Here is an 18204-nt window from a genome sequence, read left to right as displayed (position 1 = left end):
TTTATAATTTATACAATTAACCTCCTTGTGGTTCGACCCCGATCTTGCCGGATTATTTATTACTTTGTCACTCCTGCACTTGAAAGAAGATATCAATCTTTTAGTCGTGTCAATACTATATTTATTCTTCCATCATTAATGTAACTTTTTCACCTTGACATAATAAACTTAACTAAACATAGTGAAGAAGAGAAACATAAATAAAAAAAATAAAAAAAGAACATAATTATATAAGTATAGTAAAGGAAATGAAAGGCATAAACAAGAAATTAATGGAAAAAAACTTAAGCATTACAAAAATATAAAGAAAGAAAGCAAGAATATGATCTTGATCTGAAAATTAAGATGTCTAAATGCATGGTAAATGCCCCCTTTTATATGCCTAAATTTAGAACTATTTATTTGTTGACTAATTGTTGATTGGGTGGCCATATCTTGAGTTAGTGATAATCCTTATCTTCTTGTCTGAACAAAACATCATTGCTAACATCAGAATTTGAACAGACTATCATCATGAAAGTTATAGAAAATTGTCTCAGCTTTCTAACAAAGAAAATGAGGTCTGAACACTGAATAATGTCCAGGGTACAAGACAGATTTTGACTTCTCCATTATTGCTACAATTTGAACTTGAAAATGGCTTTTTTGAAACTTGGACTCCCATGAATGTTTTAAGCCTATGTTTTAGCTTTCCATCCATATAGAGCATACTCAAATCCAAGCTCTATAACTCCAAATATAACCTAATAACTTAATAGTGTTCTAGTTTGGACCGAACCAGCATCTCTTTTCTAAGCTTAGCCCTCTCTTTGTCTTTTTACTTTTAATAGTTAATCACAGCAATTAATCCTTTGAATTGTAAAATATGCTTGCATTTAAAATGAGCAATTACTATAAACTAAAGCTATCTTATATTATTAGACTTGTTATTATAAAACATACTTAAGTTAGGGAATTTAATGATACCTTAAGAGCAATATGATGATATAAAACCTTGATAAAAATACATTTTTAAGTACTACTCATCAATCTATAAGATTCTTTTTAGTGGGTACTCATTTTATTCTAATATCTTTATTTTTCATAATTCTCTAATCAAACGGAATTATCTAAGTATATTTTTGGATCACAAAGGAGACCTTGGTTCATTTGTTTTTGTAATGAATTCATTATTATTATAGTATAGGGATACTAGATCAACAATTCCAGGAACTACACCTAGTTCAGTGATGAACCTTTCGATCCAAACACCTTTTTGTCCCCTTAAACATAGAGGTGTACTCAACTTTAGTTGTAAAATCTACTTTGGTCTTTTATTTAGAACTCTTTCAACTCAACACCATTATTTAAAGTAAAATATAACCAAACAAGATTTTTTATTTTCAATATTTGATTAGGAACTAACATCTAAATAAACGTGAACTACTATTTTATCTCCTCTATGGAGTAGAAAAATATTTTTAGTTCTTCTCAAGTACTAAAGAATGTTTTTAATAATCTTGTAATGACCTTTACCTAGTTCACTATGAGTGTGGTTGCGATTTCCTTTACCTAGTTCACTATGAGTGTGGTTGAGTGTGGTTGCGATTTTAAAAAAAAAAATTCATTCCAAAACAAATTAAAATAATATTTTTTTATTTTTTTAAAATTATTTTTTATATCAACACCTTAAAATATCTAAAAATATCAAAAACATATTAAGTTAAGGTAAAATAAAAAAATAAAAAAAATTGAATTTTTTTAAAAGCACTTTTAAAACACAATGTCAAATATATTAGTCTTGTATATAGCATCGTATACATTATGGATGGATCTTATATCCAAAGTATATGGAATTATTTTCATCTTATCTCTCTCATTTTAAGGCGCATATCCTTAAAGAGACGTATCATATACAAAATAGGTAACTATCCTATTTTGGATTCTTCTATGCTAAACTATTTTTAACATCTTGTCTATGTAAATAGATAAGGATAATTCAAGCAATCTTTTAGATCTCTATTCTAGTATATAGGTTACTTCTCTCATATACTTCATGAAGAAATTCTTGGACAACTAGATCTTTACTAATTAGAGTAAAAAAAATATCATTTCTTATTAATAATATGTCATTTACATAAAATATTAGGAAAACAACTCCGTTCTCACTAACCTTCTTATAAACACAAGACTGATCTATATTTTTTTATGAAATTAAATTATTTGATTATCTCATCAAAATGGATATTCCAACTCCTTGTAGCTTATTTAAGTCTATAAATGGATTTTTATAACTTGTATACTTTATTGGTGAATTTCTTAGATTCAAAACTTTCAAGTTATGTCACATACACATCTTATTGATTATTCTCATTCAAGAATATAATTTTGACATCCATTTGTCAATCTCATAATCATGGTATACAACTATAGTAAGTATACAACTATAGTAAGCAAAATCCCTTTTGATTTTAACATTGTTTCCAACAAGAAGATTTAATCAAAGTCAATCTATTTGTCTTTATTTATAACCTTTGAAAACTATTTTATCTTTGTATATTTATACATTTCCATCCATGCCAATATTTTTTTTTTAAAGACTCATTTACATCCAATAAGTTTTATCGTTTTAAGTGGATCAACCAAGATTCATACATGGTTAGTGTATATGTAATCCATTTCATATTTCATGGCCTTAAGCCATTTCTTGGAATCTATATTAGATATTAGTTGGTTTATAACTTATGTTAACAACAAATCAAGTTCCTTTCATAGCTCAGGTGTCGGTTATACCATACATTATGGGCTATGAAAGTGCCAAGCATTTGTTGTACCAAGTGTTATACAACATAAATCAAGATTAGTCATTTAACAAGCAAAGTATTAAAGAGTGAACAAGATAGCAAATATAAAACATGTTAGTATCAAACATTAAGGTCCATATTAAGTTTACATTATACTTATTCTTACACCATTAGTGTAACCTTTTCACCTTGACATAACTAACTTAGCTAGACATAATGAAAGAAAGCAAAATAGATAAACAAAATAAGAACATAAAAGTTAACTAAGTAAAGGAAAGGAAATGAAAGGCATAAACTTAATATTAATGAAAACAAAGCATAAAAAATACAAAGAGAGAAAGGAAGAGCATGATCTTGATCTGGAAACCAAGATGCCTAAATGCATGGCAAATGCCTCCTTTTATAGGCTAAAATTGGGAACTATTGATTTGATGACTAATTGATAAGTGGGTGGCCAACTTTTGACTTGGTGACAATCCTTATCTTCTCTTGTCTGCCCAAAACGTCATTGATAACGTCAAAATTGGAGCCAGTTGTAAACATGAAAGTTGTAGGTAATTGTCTCATTTTTCTTATGTACAAAATTCAACTCATTTGGACTTCTAGAACTCCAGATATGGCCAAAATACCGAACAGTGCTCGGGCTGGAAGACAGATTCGGGCTTCTTTGTTGTTGCTACAATTTGGACTTGATAATGGCCTTTTTAGATCTTGGGCTCCATATGAAAGTTGTAGGCCTATGTCTTACCTTTCCATCCATATAAATTGGACCTAAATCTGAGATATATAGCTCTAGATATGACCCAATTACCGAATAGTGTTCCGGATTGGATTGCACCGACATCTCTTTTCTAAGTTTGGCCATCTCTTTATCCTTGCAATTTAAGTTCTTCAAGTCATCAATCAATCCTTTCATTTATGTGATAGGCCTGCATTAAAAATAGACATTTACCATAAATTATAGGTATCTTATATTATTAGATATATTATTATAAAATATGCTTTGGTTAAGGAGTTATTGATACTTCAAGTGCAAAATGATGATATAAAACCATGATAAAAATGCACTTTTAAGTACTAAACATTACAACTAATTGGTAGGCTTATCAAGTATGAGCAACTCATTATTTTCAGCTTTCATAAGAAGTTCATGTCTCATTAGTGCATGACATGTCCTACAAATTTATGAAGTTTTTATGTTTATTGAGCTTTAGGCTTAACATCCAATGTTATAGCCTCAAGCTCAAGTTCTATTTGGATATAAGTTTATGGTTCTTGAACTTCTTTAAGTTCTATTTTTCTTTTATTCCTACCCTCAAGAAAATTTAAGAAAAAAAAATAACATATTTTTAGACAAACACTTTTACTCAACAAAATGATATAAATAATATCCAATAGTTTCTTTTGGATATCCCACAAACTTATATTTATCTAACTTAGCTCCTAATTTTTCAAATACAATACACTTCACAAAAGCGTCACATCTCAAATCTATAAGTATGGTAAGATTGGTCTCTTGCCATTCCATATCTCATATGGAATCTTATCAATAGTTTTTAATGGAATTATATTTTAAAAGGTAAGTAATAATTTGAGGGCATAGTCCTAGATGGAAGGTAGAAGGTTTGTATAGCTTATCGTGGACTACACCATATTCAATAGGATGTAATTTCTCTTTTTAAAAAACTCCATTATGTTATGATGTTCCAAGAGGTGTCCACTATAAGATAATTATATTCTCTTTTAGATAATCTTAAAAATATTGGCTGAAGTATTCACCACCTTGATCTAATTGAAGTAGCTTAATAATCTTTGTAATTTGTATTTTTACTTTATTTATGAATTCTTTGAACATTTTAAATGATTCAGATTTTCATCAAATGCACATGGCTAAATCTAATATTTCCATCAATGATAAAACATGTACATCCATCTATGGCACGAATCATTATTGATCCATATAAATATGCATGTATTAGATCTAACAATTCATTCGATCTTTTGTTCTTTTACTATAATGTTTGATCATCTTACTCAATAAATAAGCTTTACAAATGTCATAAAATTTATAATCAAATGATCAAATATTCATCTTTATGTAACTTAGTGATTTTTATTTCATTAATATGGCCTAGTCTACAATAATATAAATAATATAGTTATCAATTATTTAATCTATTCTTTTTGTAATTTATATTAAACCTGGGCATTTAAAGATTAGGTATATACAAACTATTTGTATAATTGCCAAATCTATAATAAATATCATTATTATAGAAGTAATAATATTTTCCCTTAATAATAAATTTAAATCCATTCAGAAATGGATGTGATGTTCTAAAAAGGTGCTAGAACAAAAAAACAATTATCAAGTTTTAATATCAACCCCATTTAGCAAAGTTAATGCAGTAATTTTTGCTTTATTGTCAATTCATAAGTCTATTTAACCTTTATTCATTTATAAACGCATACAAAACAAAATCTTTAATAAGCTTTTTAACCTTCACAATTGCAAGATGGTCTTCGTAGAATCCTTCTCGGATGGTTTATTTTTTTGGCATAATAATAAAACTTACCTTTGCCTTTTTTGATGCCCCAAGTGGCTTCGATGTTTGGAATATAAGACCAAGTTAATATTTAACTTATGGTCCATGATAAAGCCAAATTGGCCTAAATATAAGTGTTATCAAGGAACCTTCTTTCATCTTACAATGAAATAATTCCTTAAAGGCTTCATACATTTCAATGCATCAAAACAACTTTTTGATATGCATAATTATCATATAGGTATCCATATTTTCATGTTGTGTTTGAAACTCAAGTAATGTGTTGGCTAACATCACCATGTAGTTTGCCCATCATTATTAATATGATGTTGATGAATATTAGTTTTAGGTCTAGGGTCAATTTAATATTACTATCAATTTAAGGAATAGTGCTTAATTTTCTACCACATCAATAGTCAACTTATCTATCAATTTAAGTGTAAAACATAATGTCAATATTCCTTCATTTATCCTAAATAAAGGAATGTAGAGTGCATTATACATACCAAAAATAAATAACCATATATCATTTAATTAAAATTAGTATTTTTTTACTTAACAATTTAGTGAAGACAACTGGAATCAAATATTGATCATTAACAAAAAGGTTAGAATTTTATGTTTTATGAAATTTCATTTGTAAGAATTTAAGTAGGCCATTCAATAGTTTAAAGTCCTATATACACAACTTATTTATGCAATTTATTCACAACTTTCGACCACTTGTTACTTTTTTTTATCAAAATTTTTGGCTTTTTTATTATTTTTATTGCTTTCTTTTCTTTTGCATTATTTTTCTATTTTTTGTTTTTAACATGATCCTTATTTTATTTAAACCAAATAGGGTTAAATTTATAATCTCATATTCTATGTGATTAATGAACCTACTATTTATCTCCACTGACAATTAAATTTTTAATTGTAGTTTTCTAGAAAAAGAAAAAAAAAAGGACATATAACATATTTATCAAAAAATAAACAATCTATCAACATGTGAATACTAATTGATCATGAAGATTATTTTTCATGTCAATAATAGTATATTATATACACATAATAGAGTGTGTGTATTAAGCATATCTTTTCTATTTAGTTACAAATTGTTGCAACTCCAAAGGGTTGGCCTCTTACTTAAGAAGGCATATTCCTTTTCTTCATTTTCTTGGTTCAAACCTTGCGGCCACAACCTAGAGGAATTTATTAAATTCCTCGGAAAGCACCAAGCCAACATAGAAAGGGTGTATGCCTTTAAGATCGTCAAAAAAAAAAATTACTTAGTTTATATTTGATATTATGAAAACTTTAGCAATTAGGGTTTGAAAAAGTAAGTTTAAAAAAAATATAAATTATAGTTTTTCTTGACCAAGATTTCAAGAGAGAGTTTAGGGCAAAACTGTTATCTATGTTAATTAACTAAAACAAATTCGAATTTATGATTGGAATGCAAACTCCACCACTCCACCAGAAAAATAAACATAGCGTTAGTGCTCATTTGGAAATTACGACCTTTTGGCTTTTTTGAGCTTCCATGGCTTTTCATTCAGAGGTAGAATTCCAAGTGTTTGGTAATAATTAAAAACTAATATGCAATCCCTTTCCACACATGACTTTACACTTGTTTTTTAAAAGCTACAATTTATAGCTTTTGAGAAGCCATCTTCGTTGATGTACACAAGCTTATCTAAAAATGCCCCTTATCATTAAAAAAAAAAAAAAAAAAAGAGTTGAGGCTCGTTGTGTTATTTTGAGGACAAACACAAGGACCAATCGTGCATGGTAAAGAAATAATCAAATCCATCTGTCCATCCTACAATCAAATTTATCATAAAATTGCTGTCTTTTTTTTTTTTTTTTACCTTTCTGTTGAAGAAAGAAAATATTGTAATATTTCATCACTTTTCAATGTCTTTGGCGTTGATTCCCTAGCTTCATGGGTTTCGATGCAGCTATGATAATTATTACCCAGAGCTGTAGCCTTCCATGCTTTCTCACTCATGAGCCTGAGCTTTGTTGCATGCTTTCATTTGGCAAGGGTTTGATATCATGTCTGTCAGCTATGTATACAGGAACATGGGGCCTGGAACTTCAAGCACCATTCTTTGCGTACTTCAGTTATCCAGCATGAAAATTCCATGCTTTAACAGCATCTCTACTTGAAAAATACAGTATTCCTTCATAATTTTGCAGGAAAATGTGTGCCTGAAAATTTTGCTTGCTACTAAGAGACCAATCAAGATACCAACTGTAGTAAACTAATTCAACTTATGGGAATTCTTACATCCAATCACAACGTAGAATCAAGAGCCACTGCACAAATCAAGGAACCAAACCAGAACATATTATCAAGGATGCATATTCTAGAAAGAGTAGCAACAAGAAATTAAGATAAAAATATCCAGGCAAAGCCTAGAAGGCAACAAGGTCTAGCTGCTAAAGAGAGGAATTGAGTTAATACACTAGTTCATTTTGCAAGTACCTGAAAGATTCCCTATACAACGACCTTCTGTGAATGCCCCTGCAGCAACTCTTTTTCTTGCCTTTTCCTGCAGTGAAGAAACGAAATGTGCCGCATTCAAAGATTTTAACAGTAAATAAAAGGGCTGAAAGCACAATATAGTATCTAAAATAGAACTACTGACGTGACATCCAATATCCACAAGTTATATACATAATATAAATGCATTGGGAAATGTAGAGCTGCTCCAACATTTGTTTCATCGCATTTCTGTTTCTCAACTCTCCTCCACATTCTTTTACACAATAGGGCAGCCTCCTTTACAGTTTCGGAGCTGTTTGTTTTTGCTTTTTAAAAGTTCTTTAAAAAAAATATTGAAAATTTTTTATTTTTTTACTTCAAATTAATATTTTTTCAGTGTTTTCAAATTATTTTACTATGCTAATATTAAAAATAATTTTTTAAAAAAAAAGCTATTATTTTGATGTATTTTCAAGCGAAAAACAATTTAAAAAGCAACTGCTATATCTTAGCATCAGCTAAAATAATATTATGGTTCCATGAGCATTTTTAATCCATCTATTTTAACAAGTTGCTTGCATCAGGACCTCACTGCTAAAATACCAAAACCACAGTCACTTGACTCTGCCAGAGGCATAATTTTGACAGCACCTCCCTTGCTAGAAGGTTGCACATTTATTATAGAAAATTGAAAATTGAATTCCAACTTCTCTTCAGTTATTACCTTTTCCAAGTAATATCTTTGTAATTCATTTACTTCCATGCAGAAAAGAATGAACTTATGTCAACTTAATCCTAGGTTTCTCTTCGTACTTGATTTAGTTTCTTAACACACACATAATGGCAGATACACTAAAAACAGGTAGGTAGTCAGGAACAAATCCAATAAAGAAGAGGTGTAAATTGGCATTCTTAGAATCATATATCAAAATTGAAACACTCAAATGAAACCAAAATACAACAGATGGTTCTCATTAACTGAGAGTTTAGGAAGGGAAAATTCAAAGGATAAATTAAAAATAAGGAATTTGTTCTGTCATAAAGTAATCCCCTATAGTCATTGAGAAAATCACCTCAGTGTTATGCATTTCATGTGTTTAAGAGGATAAATGATCTTAATATACATGGGTTTATAATTCATCGTGTTTCATACAACAAAAATGCAATAAGCAAAGAAACATGGAGTATTAATGCAAATCAAACAAGTAACAATGCATAATCAAGGCTGCAACCAAAAGTGAGAAGGCATAAATACAGAACATTGTTAGCACTCTTCCATTTGGATGGTCCAGGAAATCCATCAATAAACTCAACTGATAGAAACTTACTTTTCATAAATCTTGACAAGTGAGTTAGGCCTCCTGTAACCATCTCCTTTGTGCCTCTCATGACCATCTTCCTTCTGTTGAGGCCTTGGATTCCCTCCCTGCCTTGATTCTGGTTTCCAGCAAGCCTTTATGAGAGATTGGCCCAATAAATCAGCAATATCTATTGCCATTTCCTCAGCCTTTTTCTTATATGGAAAAATTTCTTTTTTGAAGTGCTGGGACAACCATAGATACACGGATAAAACTTGATGTTTAGTCTCGAGATCTTGGAGTTCTGCATCATTCCGAGCAGATCCCTTTGGCATGCCCATTGCTATACTAACAGGGACCTTTATGCTATACAGTGCAGCAAACCTATGAAGATGGTACATTGCTTTTGGGTCTCTGAAATTAACTGGAGCGAAGCAAAAGTTGAAACGGTCTTCCAAAGATAATCCCTGAACTTTCTCTAACATATTTGCCACCTTCTTTATATGATCATGCCGACACAAGAAGTATGAGCCATCAAGACGGCAATTTTCACCAAACTTTTCAAGCAAATGAGCAAAACTAATATCTGGCAGTTGTCCAGCAAACAATTCAACCTGCTCAAAGAAAGGAAAGAGACCCACTTTCTTGACATTCTCGAAAGGTTGCTTCAAACAATCAATCAAGTAATCCAAATCCTCTAATTGCAAGGTGGTTGTGAGTCCATCTGGATAACGGCTTCCTCTTCTACCAGCTCTTCCAGCAATCTGCTTCACCTGTGATGGTGGTACTGGAACAATCTTGTCACCATTGTACTTTGAAAGGCTATTAAAAACTACTCTTCTAATGTTGAGATTCAAACCCATCCCCACAGCATCACTTGCAACCAGCACATCATACTCGTTATCTTGCTCATTGAACAAGTTAGCTTGCTGCCTACGAGTCTCTGGTGGTAAGGCCCCATAAATAACACAACAACGATGATTGGTTTGTTTTTCAATTGCCATTTTCACCTCAAATATCTCTCTTCTTGAGAATGCAACAATGCAATCCCCAGATCGTACATTTTTAAGATCTCCCAACAGAGTTTTGGCTTCAACCACTAACGGTTTGAATCTCTCATAATGTTGTTCATACAATTCATCTCCAGTTTCTGAACAGATCTTTTTAACAATATCCAGAACACTAGGATCTCCACACAAATGAATTTCATCAGCCTTCAAACCAAGTAATGCTCTCGTCCATGCATAGCCTCGGCATGAGTCAGCCATCATCTGGATCTCATCAATAACAGCCACATCATACAGTTCCTCAGTTGACACCATTTCCACAGTACAAGCAATATGATTGGAAAATGGCACGTGTTTCTTCTCTTGCCCAGTATAGAGACTACAGTAGACCCCAAGAGCATTGACCTTGTCAAAAACTTCCATGGCTAACAGCCTGAGTGGACTGCAATAAATACCCTTCTTTGCTTCCATAAATTTTTGCAATGCATTATAAGTTTTACCACTGTTTGTTGGACCACAATGATATATGATCTTTCGTTTCATTGCTCGTGCAAAAGGGAACCATGTGTGTGGCTTTGTAAGATCTGCTGAGGAAATCATGTTCCGAAACCGCTTGATCTCATCAGGAAACTCTTCTATACAATACTCAACAAATATTGGGAAAAGGAACCTAACAGCCTTATCTGATGCACCTAGTGACACCAAGTGCATAGCAAGGTCAGCAGAACATTTCTTAAAGAAAAAGTTCCTGAACCGGTTGACAGCAGTATGGAAAAATGACTTGCCAATATAAATGCCAAGAGCCTGATCAGCTGCCCAGCCCGATTTTGAAAAACAAGAGAATATATCTTGTAAAGTATCCCAATCCGATCGCTTCAAATTATCATTCTTTTCAGCAGTACGAAGCTCCCGATACAAGTCTACAGGGTCACGAAATGCCAAATTCTTTTTCCCCACAATATTATTCCCACCCTCAACATCATCAGTTTGTTTCTCTTCAATAACCATAGAATCACAAACACAACTCTCGTTAGCATCACCCGCACCAACACTATTCCCATCAACACCTTCAAGAACACCATCCTCTACAGAATCCAAACTTTTTTTCTCATTCAATTTCACTCTATTACCATCCTCATCATCGACAGATGAAGAAAACGGCCTCGCATCAGCAGGATTAAAAATAGAAAATTGTGGGTTCTTTAAAGTTGAGTGAGAATGAACGATGTCTACCAAACTAGTCGAAAATTGCCGGCAAGGAACATCAAAAGAGGGACTAAACTGATGAATTTCTAAAACCCAGTTGTTAAATTGATTCATAGAACGGAAATTTTGATTAGAAAGCAAAACTCTAGCACTGTGAACATTGTTTCTTGATGCATAGATTCTAAACAAAGAGGTAAAAGGGCCTCCAGCCATTAGAAACTCACGAATAACACCAAACAAAAAAAAAACCCAGTAAAGTTGTATAGGTGCAAGTGTATGTAAGTGTGTCACTTCAACATGTTGACAATAGCAACGGAAATGAAATGAAGTAGGAAATAAATGATCCAGAAAGAGACAAGGGGAAAAAAGAAAAAAGAAAAATAAAAGAGAAGTTAAGCTTAGAGGATTCTGAGGAGCATACCTTAATTTATGTAAGAAAAGGAGGAAAAGCATATGGTTTTGAGAGAGAGAAAGTGAGAGAATAGAGGGAAAGTGGTGGACAATGTTAAGCCACCGAAAACCCTAAACCCAAGTTCAGTTGGTTCTTAACTCGGTGCGTCGCTCGTTGTCATCAAGATTGGAGGTTTCAAGTACTAACCCATATTTCACTTCTCTTCAGACTCGATGCCCTTCAATATTCTTAGGGCCGCCTCGATAGTTCCGGCATTCTATATGCAAGAGAAGCCTGTTGGGCCTTAATTACTTTTTCTAAGCACTTTTCCATCCACAGCCTGTTGGTTTGATTGCATCCCTGGTTGAAAGTACTATCACAAAATACTTTAATCAAGTTTATATTTTATCCATAACTCATATGGCATAGATATAATTAACTTGTTGGATACACAAAGTATACAGTGGTAGCTGATAGTGATTCGCCCTAATAAGTGATTGATGGGCACACTTGCTTATATTATCATCGACTTGATCATTTTAAATAGAATTTTATTTTTTTTCTTTTTACAAATTTATTTTATTTTGGTATTTTAGGAATAGTCAATATCATTTTCTTCCTTCTTTATATAATTTTCTGAATTGATCATATTATTAATTAGTTTTCAAAGTTTTTTATTTTCATGTATAATTGATTCTAAGAACATTTAAATATTATATGAAACAACTTAAAATTTTATAATTGATTCTAAGAACATTTAAATATTTTATGAAACAACGATTCTAAGAACATTTAAATATTATATGAAACAACTTAAAATTTTATATATATATATTCTAATCAATAAAAAACTAAATTACATTATGTAGGGATATATACATATATAAATACATGTGAACAATATAATTAAAACAAACCATAATTTATATGAAACAAAGCATATAACAAATATGTTCAATGGTAAGTGGTAAAATACATTTTCTTTTATTATGTTTATTGCACACCCAAGTTCAATTCTAGATTAAATTTGGGTGTGCCATGTTTGAATCTTGACCTTTACCCTTAATATTTTTCTAGCAATATACACATGCAAAACCAAAAATCAATTTACAAACAAGAAGATAGTTGAACCCTAGTCTATGAAACCAAAAGCATTAATTTGATGCCCAGACCACTCAACAACTTATGCTTTTGTTAAGCATTCTATTAAAACATATATAGATAGTTTATAATTACAAAAAAATATATGAACGTGATGCACAACAACAAGATATAAGAAGATGTATCTTATTTTATATAAAAATAAATATACATAAAGACACACACACACACGATGATGGGCTAAAGTTAATATACACACACATCCTAGAAAACTTGTATTATTAGTCTTAGAATAATCACATTAAATTATAATGAATTATAATTGTTATTTTCAAATTAAGTACGCTTTATTTTCATAATTTTCAATTCGACTATTGAATTGAGTTAAAATTTATTAGATAATTTTAAAGATTTTTTTTATTAAGTTCAAATTTCATAACAATCAGATATTGAAAAGGTATTCTAAATAAAAGATATAAACTATTCTGCATGAATTGTATTAGTTTTCTACTTTATTTATGATTTTTTTTATTTTATTTAAACTTTTTTATTATTTTTCAAGATTTTTTTAAAACATCTTACCTAGTGTAATTAGAGTTGTTTAACTTGTATTAAAATTTTAATTAATAACAGATGAATTCATTATTCAGAAATAAAACTTCTGTATAAGAATTTGTTTTTATTCTTGATTTCTCATAGAATATTTTCAAGAAGATATCAAAGATCAATTATCTTTGGGGCATTCATCCATGTACATATAGTTCTTAATTCATTATAATCAATGAGTTGTGGTTTTATCCTTATACCTTCAATTCTTAGTTTGTTATAATTAATTTGTCCAAGTTTTTCATCCAATAACTATGATTTTTTAGTTCAGGTAATTATTGGATCTGATTATTTTCAACTATTTTTAGATTTGTTGGATTGTTTATATCTTGTTTGTGGCTTTAAAGGCTATTACCCTCTAGATACGTATCAATTGGTATTAAAGTAAGGATTTAAAATTATTTTTTATCTATCTATCTTTAAATTCAATTTAGTTTGTATCTTGAGTCTTGTTTTTTGTTACTTGATGCTTGATTTCAACTTTACCATGTTTCATAATTTTCTTTACATTCTTGATTTTGTTTTTACCTTAGTTCTTGTGTCTTGAATTTTAGCTTAATGTTATGTTTTCTTTGAAATTTATATATATATAATAAATAAAAGGAAGATCAAAAGTGTAAAGATGGGTCAATATATCTTGTAAAAATGAGTTAACATCCAAGCAAAATAATGATTCCAAGTTGAATTATTTTTAGGAAAGGAGGGATAATAAGAATCATTATGTAACACCACAAAACTCATTATATGTGTAAATTGGGCATATTACAAGGTCAAGAACTCTAAAGATTAATAAGGCATTTAATAACTTAATTCAAGATAATTGGGCCTTCATTCGTACAAAACTTAAGGATTCGACTTATGTTCTTACTTACAAGTCTTTTAATTCAACAGTTGGATCAGACTGAAATTTACTAGAAGATTTTAAAGGTTTTATTTTTTTATAGAGTTAAAAATTCATAACAATAAAAAAATCAAGAAGGCCTTCTAATAAAAAATAAAACCTGTTATACATGAATTGTATTAGTTTTCTAGTTGATTTATAATTTTTATTTTATTTTATTTAGAACTATTTTGTTATTTTCCAGCCTTATTTAGGACATTTTATCTTGTATAATTAGGGTTATATAGCATGTATTTATGTTTTAGCTAATAAGAGATAAACTGATTATTCAAAAATAAAACTTATATATGAGAGTTTTCTCTTACTCTTGGTTTTTCATGGAATATTTTCAAGAACTTATTAAAAATCAATTATCTTTGTAGCTTTCATCCTTATACCTATGGTTCTTATTATAATCAATGGGTCAGGGCTTTATCCTTATATCATCAGTTTTTGGTTTGTTATAATCAATGTCTAGGTTTTTTATCAAATAACCATGATTTTTTAGTTCAGTTAATTATTGGGTCAAGTTTTTTTCAACTTGATTTTAGCTTTCTTGAATTGTTTCTATCTTGTTTAATGGGCTCAAGTGTTATTTGCATTAGTTGGTATCAAATCAAGTCTCTGAAATCAGGTGTTATCTATCTTTAAATTTAATTTTGTTTGTGTTAGGTTCTCAATTTCAACTTTACTTTATTTCCTAGTTTTCTTTATTTTCTTGATTTTGTTTTTACTATAGTTTTTTTGTCTTAAAATTTGGTTTGTTTTCTAGTTTAACATAGTATTGCCTTTTCTTTTAAATTTATATTAAAAAAAATAAATAAAAAGAAGATCAAAATCATAAAATCATATATCTTCCGAGAGCGATTCAACATCCAAGCTTATCATGGGTTCCTAAATGATGATTTGTTTGTTGATCAGAATAAATATTTACTCTCATAAATAAATTTAGCATTTTGAATTTATTATGAGCTTATATGTCCAAATAAATTTTTATTGAAAGGGTTCATGTAGGTACCCTAACATGGTTCACATATCTTGGAAGGTAAAAAGTTTTTCTACAACTCCTATACTACGACAAAAAAATACTTCCAACTAAAATTGATGGATATCTAAAATGATTTTAAAATTTTTTTGATTAACTTCTGATATTTAAATACTAGTTTGCTTATAAGTCAAACATTTATATTAGGATATTGATCATTAATATTCATGGATTAAAATTAATGTTATTGAAATATTGGTCAAATTCTTAAAAAAATTTACAAACTTGGTGTAAATTCTAAAAGATGTAAAGAAAAATCAACACGTGTATTTTTCTAAAATCATATTAAAATTTCTCTAATTTTTTTATAAATAAAAATATAATTTTTATAAAAATTGAGCCTAATGCAACAAGCAAATTTTTTTTAGAATCATGTTTGCAAAACCTATATATATATTCGTAAAGTGAAGTTTTGAGGGGTAAATTAAGCAATTAAAGCTTTAATAAGGTTTAAAAAAAAAAAATCATGGGAGATAAAACATATATAGATAGTTTATAATTACAGAAAAATATAAAAAAAATATGAACGTGATACACAACAACAAGATATAAGAAGATATATCTTATTTTATATAAAAATAGATATACATAAAGATATACACACATACACAATGATGGGCTAAAGTTAATATATACACACATCCTAGAAAACTTGTATTATTAGTCTTAGAATAATCACATTAAATCATAATGAATTATGATTGTTATTTTCAAATTAAGTATGTTTTATTTTCATAACTTTCAATTCGACTATTGAATTGAGTTAAAATTTGTTAGATAATTTTAAAGATTTTTTTTTATTAAGTTCAAATTTCATAACAATCAGATATTGAAAAGATATTCTAAATAAAAGATATAAACTATTCTGCATGAATTGTATTAGTTTTCTACTTTATTTATGATTTTTTTTATTTTATTTAAACTTTTTTATTATTTTTCAAGATTTTTTTAAAACATCTTACCATAAAAGATATAAACTATTCTGCATGAATTTATTAATTTTCTACTTTATTTATGATTTTTTTTATTTTATTTAAACTTTTTTATTATTTTTCAAGATTTTTTAGGACATCTTATGTAGTGTAATTAGAGTTGTTTAACTTGTATTAAAGTTTTAATTAATAACAGATGAATTCATTATTCAGAAATAAAACTTCTGTATAAGAATTTGTTTTTATTCTTGATTTCTCATAGAATATTTTCAAGAAGATATCAAAGATCAATTATCTTTGGGGCATTCATCCATGTACATATAGTTCTTAATTCATTATAATCAATGAGTTGTGGTTTTATCCTTATACCTTCAATTCTTAGTTTGTTATAATTAATTTGTCCAAGTTTTTCATCCAATAACTATGATTTTTTAGTTCAGGTAATTATTGGATCTGATTATTTTCAACTATTTTTAGAATGATTTTTTAGTTCAGGTAATTATTGGATTTTCAACTTCTTTTTAGCTTTGTTGGATTGTTTATATCTTGTTTGTGGCTTTAAAGGCTATTACCCTCTAGATACGTATCAATTGGTATTAAAGTAAGGATTTAAAATTATTTTTTATCTATCTATCTTTAAATTCAATTTAGTTTGTATCTTGAGTCTTGTTTTTTGTTACTTGATGCTTGATTTCAACTTTACCATGTTTCATAATTTTCTTTACATTCTTGATTTTGTTTTTACCTTAGTTCTTGTGTCTTGAATTTTAGCTTGTTTTATAGTTTAGTTTAATGTTATGTTTTCTTTGAAATTTATATATAAAAAATAAATAAAAGGAAGATCAAAATTGTAAAGGTGGGTCAATATATCTTGTAAAAATGAGTTAACATCCAAGCAAAATAATGATTCCAAGTTGAATTATTTTTAGGAAATGAGGGATAATAAGAATCATTATGTAACACCACAAAACTCATTATATGTGTAAATTGGGCATATTACAAGGTCAAGAACTCTAAAGATTAATAAGGCATTTAATAACTTAATTCAAGATAATTGGGCCTTCATTCGTACAAAACTTAAGGATTCGACTTATGTTCTTACTTACAAGTCTTTTAATTCAACAGTTGGATCAGACTGAAATTTACTAGAAGATTTTAAAGGTTTTATTTTTTTATAAAGTTAAAAATTCATAACAATAAAAAAATCAAGAAGGCCTTCTAATAAAAAATAAAACCTGTTATACTCAAGAAGGCCTTCTAATAAAAAATAAAACCTGTTATACATGAATTGTATTAGTTTTCTAGTTGATTTATAATTTTTATTTTATTTTATTTAGAACTATTTTGTTATTTTCCAGCCTTATTTAGGACATTTTATCTTGTATAATTAGGGTTATATAGCATGTATTTATGTTTTAGCTAATAAGAGATAAACTGATTATTCAAAAATAAAACTTATATATGAGAGTTTTCTCTTACTCTTGGTTTTTCATGGAATATTTTCAAGAACTTATTAAAAATCAATTATCTTTGTAGCTTTCATCCTTATACCTATGGTTCTTATTATAATCAATGGGTCAGGGCTTTATCCTTATATCATCAGTTTTTGGTTTGTTATAATCAATGTCTAGGTTTTTTTATCAAATAACCATGATTCTTTAGTTCAGTTAATTATTGGGTTAAGTTCTTTTCAACTTGATTTTAGCTTTCTTGAATTGTTTCTATCTTGTTTAATGGGCTCAAGTGTTATTTGCATTAGTTGGTATCAAATCAAGTCTCTGAAATCAGGTGTTATCTATCTTTAAATTTAATTTTGTTTGTGTTAGGTTCTCAATTTCAACTTTACTTTATTTCCTAGTTTTCTTTATTTTCTTGATTTTGTTTTTACTATAGTTTTTTTGTCTTAAAATTTGGTTTGTTTTCTAGTTTAACA

General features: G+C 28.9%; 1 protein-coding gene across 3 annotated transcripts; it reads right to left on the bottom strand.

The window, feature by feature from the left end:
• Nucleotides 1-7167: 7167 nt before the first annotated feature.
• On the bottom strand, nt 7168-11974 carry LOC105115423 (ATP-dependent RNA helicase). Of its 3 annotated transcripts, XM_011012305.1 has the most exons (4): nt 9134-11974; nt 7806-7872; nt 7608-7636; nt 7168-7528 (listed from the first exon to the last, which is right to left on the bottom strand). In XM_011012305.1, the coding sequence occupies exons 1-2, from the start codon at nt 11767-11769 to the stop codon at nt 7818-7820; spliced, it is 2691 nt and encodes an 896-aa protein (XP_011010607.1). In that variant the 5' UTR covers nt 11770-11974; the 3' UTR covers nt 7168-7528; nt 7608-7636; nt 7806-7817. The 3 variants fall into 3 exon arrangements, with proteins under 3 accessions (XP_011010607.1, XP_011010606.1, XP_011010605.1); XM_011012304.1 differs by having other exon boundaries at nt 7168-7636; XM_011012303.1 differs by having other exon boundaries at nt 7442-7872; nt 9134-11973.
• Between the last annotated feature and the right edge of the window lie 6230 nt (nt 11975-18204).

Source organism: Populus euphratica, unplaced genomic scaffold, assembly GCF_000495115.2.
Source record: "Populus euphratica unplaced genomic scaffold, PopEup_1.0 scaffold698.1, whole genome shotgun sequence".
Taxonomy (NCBI): domain Eukaryota; kingdom Viridiplantae; phylum Streptophyta; class Magnoliopsida; order Malpighiales; family Salicaceae; genus Populus; species Populus euphratica.
Note: the sequence above shows the minus strand (reverse complement) of the source record. Positions and strands in the feature narration are given on the sequence as shown.

Bases quoted from the DNA above. Each gene is read 5' to 3' on its own strand.
- LOC105115423 (XM_011012304.1), bottom strand. From the start codon at position 11,769: ATGCTTTTCCTCCTTTTCTTACATAAATTAAGGTATGCTCCTCAGAAT. The intron at 7,873-9,133 runs GTAAGTTTCTAT...TCTTCACTGCAG, and splicing joins CTTGTCAAGATTTATGAAAA to GAAAAGGCAAGAAAAAGAGT.